The sequence below is a fragment of the Manihot esculenta genome, chromosome 16 (genome assembly GCF_001659605.2).
Source record: "Manihot esculenta cultivar AM560-2 chromosome 16, M.esculenta_v8, whole genome shotgun sequence".
Classification (NCBI taxonomy): Eukaryota; Viridiplantae; Streptophyta; class Magnoliopsida; order Malpighiales; family Euphorbiaceae; genus Manihot; species Manihot esculenta.
In genome coordinates, this window is record NC_035176.2 from 29,223,716 (window position 1) to 29,231,910 (window position 8,195).

Genomic DNA, 8,195 nt, shown 5'->3' on the forward strand with positions numbered 1-8,195 from the left:
TTAAGTAGACGCGTGCTTGGCATGGCTCTCTTTGTTATTTATTTATTTATTTTAGTGGTTCATGGGTAGGCATTAACTACAAACAGATTAAAATAATTTAAGGATATTTTTAAAATAAATCAATAGAAGGACATGAGAATTTAGATTTATAAAATTTGAAAATTTTTTAAAAAATAAGAAATTAAGTCTTGATAATTGTTCCATTAGAAAGGAGGGGTAATTATGGAAAATTAGCATTTGAAACCAGAAGTAAGCATAGCATCCATGGCCATAATAACAAAATGAGAATGTGAATTTTTGAATTAAATAAAAAAATAAAAACTCTTATAATATAGAAGTGGCAGACAAAGGGTGCTGATAGAATCACAATGTCAACAGGATATTGAAGTTTAGGCTGACGTCAAATTATTAATAATGCTTAGTTTAACAAAAATAATAAATATTTATTTCCTTAAATAATCTAAATCAGCAGCTATTTAAACCCACGAACTCTCAAACTGAACCAAAAGCCATACAAACAAAGAAAAGACTTGTACAGCAAAAGACTTAGAGAGAGAGAGAGAGAGAGAGAGAGAGCGACGGGCTACTTGCAAGAAACAAGAACCTCACTTCTACAACGATTTGGTCTCCTCCCATGGCTTTGATTCAATCCCCTTAATGATTTTAGCTTCAGTCTCCCTGGTTAGTTTCTTAGAAGCTTTTTATTGCCAATTTGCTTTGAGATGTTTCTGTTTTCTCTTGTATTTCTTTCTTTGTTTTCCTTTTGGCTTCGTTGGCCTCGTTTTGGTCTAGCTTTGGTTTCGCAGAGGTATTTTGGCTGTTGTGTATGGTTTCCTCTGCTTCCCTAATCCTTACTCTTTTGTCTTATTAATAAAAATTTTATCAGCTAATCAGAAAAACAAGAACCTCATTTCGGCGTTCAAGATGATTGCATACCTAGAGAGATTCATCCACGAGAACGACACTGAATCTATACAAGACGACCGCCTGCCCCCCATATGCCAATCTCTAGACCTCCAAGGCAGCATCAATTGCGTGGCTACTGGCTTAGCTGGTAAAGATTTTGGCGGCATGTATTCTTTTAATCCCTTGGCTATAATCAGGCCAGCTGGAGCCGATGACGTAGCGAGGGTAGTCAAAGCAGCGTACCGGTCACCTAATATGACGGTGGCAGCGAGAGGTAATGGCCACTCCATCAACGGTCAAGCCATGGCCGATGGTGGTGTCGTGATAGACATGCGCTCCACTGGAGATAACTACTTCAAGATTGTGAGAATGAATGGGGAAATCTTTGTTGATGTGTCCGGAGGGGCATTATGGGAAGATGTGCTAATACGGTGCGTTTCCGGGTTCAATCTTGCTCCTAGGTCGTGGACTGATTATCTCGGGCTAACCGTTGGGGGGACGTTATCTAACGCCGGCGTTAGTGGGCAAGCCTTCCGTTACGGACCGCAAACGTCAAACGCGAGAGAGTTGGACGTGGTAACGGGAAAAGGCGACATATTGACATGCTCCGAAACGGAAAATTCTGAACTCTTCTTCGGAGCCTTGGGTGGTCTGGGTCAGTTCGGTATCATAACCAGGGCCAGAGTGAAGTTGCAGTCAGCACCGGACATGGTGGGTATTTATTTATTCTTAAATTTCTTCAATTCTTAAATGATTTTGCAAAATCTAGTCACTCTACTTTTTTTTTTTTTTTTGCTTTACCAGAAATTTTAGTTTTGCTTATGGAGGCTTATTATTTATTAAGATCGTTATTGTGATTAGGTGAGATGGATAAGACTGGTGTATTCCGAGTTCGAAGACTTCACCAGGGACGCAGAGTGGCTGGTCACTCGTCCAGACGGCATGTCGTTCGATTACGTTGAAGGGTTCGTGTTCGTGAACAATGATGACCCCGTAAACGGTTGGTCTTCGGTGCCGTTGGACCCAGACTGGGGGTTTGACCAGACCGCCATTCCTCCAACCGCCGGCTCTGTTCTTTACTGCCTTGAAGTGGCTCTACACTATCAAAACAGTGACCATCCATCAGCCGTTGATACGGTAACTAACTCACCAATCTCATTTCCCTTATCATATCATACAATCTACTGCATTCATTCTCACAGCATCCCCATTGCAACCTAATGCAGAATTCGTTGGATTAAGCCCGACGACGCATACCATACTAAAAAGAATTTTACTAGAACGTAGGGCCATGCCATGTCCAGTGATGACTGAGGTTTGACCTAGGTTGTTGCTAAGTTGGCCCCCGCACATAAAAAACTGTCCCGCCGGACGGACAGTGTAAAAGTCAAAAGACACCAAATCAGTTACACGTGTACGATGCTGAGAGATGGATTAAACGATACCGTAAAATGAAAAACAATAAATAAAATGTTTCTATTTGAAACTGACTATACAGTGTTATATATCTCCCATTGGATTTCCTGGCACAGAGAGGGCATGGAAATGGCAGCGGAATCAGTTGCGTAATTACGAGATTGACACTGTACTTTGATTGTGTTCGTGTAATTTCTACCCTGGTCACTTTCGTAATCTAGGCTTGTTTAGAGGGCTAAAATGGTAATATTTCAGGGAGGGAGATGTTATAGTTCTGATTATTGAGATTTTGCTGACAATTCGGTCCCCACAATTCCACAAATGGCCATAAAGCCATCATTTTCTGGAATATGTGGATTTCCAAATGACGTAAATACCCACGATTAACTAGGTTTCTATACGTGCAGGTTGTAAACAGCTTGCTTGGACGGCTACGATTTATCGAGGATTTAAAGTTCCAAGTGGACATCACCTACGTGGAATTTATATTGCGTGTGAAACAAGTGGAGGAACACGCCAGGGCCAATGAGATATGGGACTCTCCTCACCCTTGGCTCAATTTGTTTGTATCAAAGAAAGATATCGTTGATTTTGATCGTATGGTGTTTAAGAGGCTTTTGAAGGAAGGCATCGGTGGGCCCATGCTGATCTACCCACTGCTGCGAAGCAAGTAAGTAACTCCCGCCTTTTCTTTTTTTTCATTCAGGCTGTTATTAAGCTTCCCGCGTGCAATCCACTTGTCATATAAATAGGCTCACAATTCTCTGAAACTGACGAGGTTTGCCCTAACAGCCTCTTATTCGACACGTTTCAATTACACCAAGCCACGTAGGACCCACGGTCACTTGTCACCTAAAATGTGTGCGTGTGTGTCACTCACCTGATCCCTTCCGTAGTCTCATTTGCTAAACGCTAGTGTATTCCTGTCATGGGGCTTCATGCCATTGGGGAAAACGACAAAGGAGATTTATTGGCCAGCCCAACTGATAATGACACCATAATTTGTCGGACGGATTTTTTTTCTTGACGAAATTACCCCTACAGTTGGCACCGCCGGGAAGTTGGCCTGAAAAGGGTGGAAAAATATGCTAGAAATCTTTAAAAAGGAAACTTGGATTCGCTTTGCCCGAGATCGGGTAAAAGAGAAAATCTTCTTACCCTAGAAGTGCTTAGCATGCAGTTCATAATCTTTAAAAGTTAACGGTTGAAGTTCGTCTCAAGAAGATGTAACGTTACATTATATTTTTCTTTGTTAAAAATCAATACATATACATCACAATTACTGAATTCAAGTTAATATTTATTCTTATTAGACGTGAAAACATGAAAATTTTGTTAAGTTTTGGCACTAAGAGATGTTGATCTTATCTTTGTCGTGAATCAGGTGGGATAATCGGACGTCCGTGAAAATACCAGATGAAGGGGAAATCTTTTATTTAGTGGCGTTGCTCAGATTCACTCCTCCATACTCAAAGGGCTCTTATGTTGAGAAATTGGCATCTCAAAACCAAGAGATTGTCCAATTATGTGTTAAGAATGGTTTTGATTTCAAGTTGTATCTCCCCCATTACCACTCTCAAGATGACTGGAAACGACACTTTGGAAACCAATGGTCAAGATTTGTGGACAGGAAGGCCAGTTTTGATCCCATGGCTATACTTGCACCTGGGCAAAAAATTTTTAAGAGGGTCATCTCTCACTCCTAGTACTCAATAGCTATATGGATGTTTAGATGAAATTGTAGTTTTTTTTCCCCCTTCTTGGAATCTATTTTGATGCTAGTGGTGGGTCTTGCACACACCTTTGCAATTACTTGACAAACAACATATTGATGCAATGTAAAGGAATATTTTTGAAAAAAAAAAAGACAAATATTTTTGATACGATTGGTTTTGTAAATAGTTTTAACCGTATTTTTTATTTATTATAAAAAATAAAAAATTATTAAAAATAAATTTTAATAATTTTTAAATCATTATTATTAATTTATAATTATAATAAAAATATATAAAATAATAATTTACTGTCCGTTATTTTAAATTTATCTTTGTATTAATGCCTTAGGATGAAAGCAATGCACTAATTCATTTGAAAATAATATTTTAAATCTAACTAAACATAGCCCACAATCAATTCATGGGTATTAATTTGTTTTTCTCAAACATTAATCTATTGAGCATTGATTAAGCAGATCTGATTTGGAATTGATGTTTCAGTTGGAAAAGGATTTTTTTAAGGAAAAAGTCACCCAAGTTGCAATTAAAATGGGTCAAATTGCTTTATCTTCCATCAAAATGAGATGGACATTGGGGAGCCCGATTAGGGTTGGAAATTAGGTATCAGATTCTCTTTTTTTCATGCAAAAGATGAAATGGGAAAAAAAGCTTCACTTTTTTAGGTTTTGATTTTGGGTTTGGTTTTGTCTTTTGTATCAAAACGATACGTTTTTTTCCATTAAATAGATTGTATGCTTTTTCTCCGGTTTGAATGGGAAAGCCAAAGCAAAATCAAAATCTAGAGGTCTTATAAAAAGAAGTGAAAAGCTAAAATGAAGAAGTGGGTCCCAACAGTTAAAGCTTTGGACGGCAATTATAAGATCATGATTTCTCGTAACCTGCACCCTCCATTAAAATCCCATACAAAATTTAGCTATACGTTCTTGGATTAGCGTGTCATGCACTAACGTCTTTTTTCCTCTCTGTTCTTTTTTTTATTTTATTTTTTATTTTTCAAGGTCCCTTTTCTCCTTTGGACACTAATGAAAGTTAGGCCTTTTGTTCTTTAAAATTTACAATCAATTTATCATAGATCCTCGATAAAATCTAGTAAAATTAGTTAAAGGGTTGTTAATTTCGTTTATAAATAATACAAAGTAAAAAATATTATAATTTTTAAAATAAAAAATAAATAAATATAAAGAGTTAATATAATTCAAGAATAATTTTTTTTTTTTTAAAATGAGTTGAGAATAAACTTAATTTTGAATAATAACTGGTTCATCTAAAATATAAAGAAAATTTTTTGACCAAATCTTTATACTAACCCCTTACTTTTTTATCTTTTATTTTTTTTCTTAATATTTAATTATTTTTTTATTATTTTCGAGTACAATCCTCTTAAAGTAAAACTTAAATTAATTAGAAAACATATCTTTACCACGGATATTGTGAAAACTTTCCATTAATTAATTCCACTAAATTAATAAGCATGTTCTAATAAAAAAATCATTTTAAAATATTTTATTAAAAAAATGAATAAAAGACCAAGCGTAACATTTCAATTCCAATTTCTTTTCAAAAAGGGAAAGTCTAGACGGTGATTACATGGAATTATATATTAATTTTATTATATATTTATATTTAGATAAATATTTTTCTATAAAATTAAAAATACAATGGCGAAGGGGTAAGAGGAGGTTTCCCTAAAAAAAAATTATAAAAATTACTATTTCTATTATTATCATTATTGAATATGTATTTTTAAAAATAAATAAATAAAATAACTAATTGAAATCTTATTTAATAATAATAAATAAAAAAGCCGATGGAAATGCAAGTAGGATTTATGTTGGAGGGGCTCATGGCCCAAGGGGGTTAAGTTGATTTGCTTAGAAGTCGTGAATAAGCTATTGAATGAAGAAGAAAGTCTTCTTTTTCCCTTATTTTCTTCTTAAAAGGAACAGAAAAGGAGGAGCAGACCAGATACATTCAGACAAAATCTGTGAAGTATTTGCTTTACGAGAAGTATATAAATTAATCTTACGTATTGTACTACAAAAAGCATGCATATATAAACAAATTTCCTAATAAACTCAACCATTTCTAAATTAAATCAGTTTGATTAATTTTTTCAATTTAAATCGAATATTATTGACTGATAAATATAAATATTTCAAACGATATTCGACATTTATCATTTGAACTACAAAATCAACACAAATTCGGCTATGTAGAAATTCAAATCTACAACATAAATCAATTTAATTATATGTATAAATAAAAGTTGGTAAACTATATTTAGAGTTCCATTGCAGAACTTTCCGTACATGAATAAATAATATAATTAATTGTGTAAATATATAGATTTAAGTACCATCATCTTGAGACCTTCAACTAATTACAAGCCGCGAAACATGATGGCCTGGATTTGTGCTTAAAAGTTCTAAGATTTTCATCACCTCATCTTCATCCATTTTCTCACTTTTGTTTAACTTTACTTCTTTGTCTCCCTACTGCTACAGCCAATCTGTTCTTTTTTCTAAAAAATTACGTCAAAAAAAAACTTTAATGAGTGTTCAGTACAAATCTGAATTAGCAGAGTTAGTGGAATTTGAATACATGCAATGAGATAGCTATGGATTAGTAAACCAGGCAGCCCATTTCTGCCTCACTAATTTCACAATGGCCTGGGCTGATCTCTCAAGGCTGGGCTTCCAATGTTTCAAAAAGCCCAGAAGCTTGAAGAATTTCCTTTTTCATTTTTTCCTTTAAAAAAATGAAAAATAAATAAAGGTTGCGAAGAAGCATGGAGTCCACTAGTCCACCAAATCATGATACAAGGAAGCCTGCTCTGTTTGCTGGCACACCAATTAGCCTGTGAAGTGAAGTGAAGATCAATAGTCAATGGTCGGCCATTGTCAAGCCTTTGATAGACCACACCCTTCTTTCTTACTTCTATTCCATCACCGTTGATTGGGAACCTTGGGACCCACCTTGCTTCCATTTTGGGATGCTTATTATCAGTGTGGTTTTTTTAAACTTGATTATTGCTTAATCATTCTTAATTATCTGCTCACCACCTTTACAATTAGCAAAACTATTTTCATTAGAATTAGCTGTCTGTGTCTCATTACCCATTAAAGAAGATCTCTTTTAAACCATGCCAAGGCAATGAGCAATGATATTAATCTATCTCACTATGTTTTGGAATATGAAAAATAAAGAAAAAGAAAAAAAAAAAAAAGAAAAAGAAAGAAGGTGGGAGGTGGGAGATGATAGAGCAGCAAAATTATTGTAAGACAGTACAGACAGGTGCTATTACTACGCATTGAAGAATATTCATTGCATGCTTCCACTAACGTACAATTAGGGAAGTGCAAGCATTGAAGCGTCCCTTTAAACCTTCTTTTTTTAAAAAAATAAAAAATAAAAAATTATCCTAATTTGTTTCTTTATTTAATGACATAAATTATTATGAACAAATATAATTATGCTTTTAACTTTGGCAATGGGAACTTTGCCTGCAAACTTTTGGTTTAATTATATCCCATTAGCAATTTTCAAATTTATTTCCCACATTCTGCTTAAAGATTTTTTTTTTTAATTTAGAAAACAATCATTTACGTACAAGAGGCTCAAGTGCTACATGGAGCCAACCTCAAATGGGCTGATTGAAGTGCAATACAGATGCTGCTATCCATGCAGATCATGCAGCCACTGCGTATGCTGGAGTAGTTAGAGGGTGGAGTGGTGAGTTCAAAGGAGCGTGTTCTGGCTTTTCTGCAGGTCTGAAACAGCCTCTAGTAGCAGAACTTATAGCTCTTCGGGAGGTGCTATCATGGCTCACAGACGCTTCCTTTCCTAGAGTTGTTATTGAAACAGGTTGCCAAAGATCAGTGGCGATTGTTAATAGTGGTGGGGAGGAGTTTGCAGATTATGGAGGTGTGGTACAGCATATTATTGACTTGCTTTCTCATATGCCTGAGGTTAAAGTCTCATACACTTACGGTAAATAAATTATAATCTTTATCACAAATAATTATAAATATGTTGATTAGAGTCGAATCTACGATTTAATCTTATTTTTAATAAAATAAAAATAAAATAAAAAATAGGAGGTTTTGAATAAAGAGATTTAATTAATATAAAAGTAAA

At 35.0% G+C, this 8,195-nt stretch overlaps 1 protein-coding gene across 1 annotated transcript; it reads left to right on the top strand.

The window, feature by feature from the left end:
* The first annotated feature begins 493 nt into the window (after nucleotides 1-493).
* On the top strand, nucleotides 494-4,205 carry LOC110603861 (cytokinin dehydrogenase 7). The gene is made up of 5 exons (XM_021741842.2): nucleotides 494-681; nucleotides 887-1,617; nucleotides 1,768-2,043; nucleotides 2,730-2,992; nucleotides 3,707-4,205. The coding sequence occupies exons 2-5, from the start codon at nucleotides 925-927 to the stop codon at nucleotides 4,026-4,028; spliced, it is 1,554 nt and encodes a 517-aa protein (XP_021597534.1). The 5' UTR covers nucleotides 494-681; nucleotides 887-924; the 3' UTR covers nucleotides 4,029-4,205.
* The last annotated feature ends 3,990 nt before the right edge of the window (nucleotides 4,206-8,195 follow it).

Bases quoted from the DNA above. Each gene is read 5' to 3' on its own strand.
- LOC110603861 (XM_021741842.2), top strand. From the start codon at position 925: ATGATTGCATACCTAGAGAGATTCATCCACGAGAACGACACTGAATCT. The intron at 1,618-1,767 runs GTGGGTATTTAT...TATTGTGATTAG, and splicing joins TGCAGTCAGCACCGGACATG to GTGAGATGGATAAGACTGGT. The intron at 2,993-3,706 runs GTAAGTAACTCC...GTCGTGAATCAG, and splicing joins TACCCACTGCTGCGAAGCAA to GTGGGATAATCGGACGTCCG.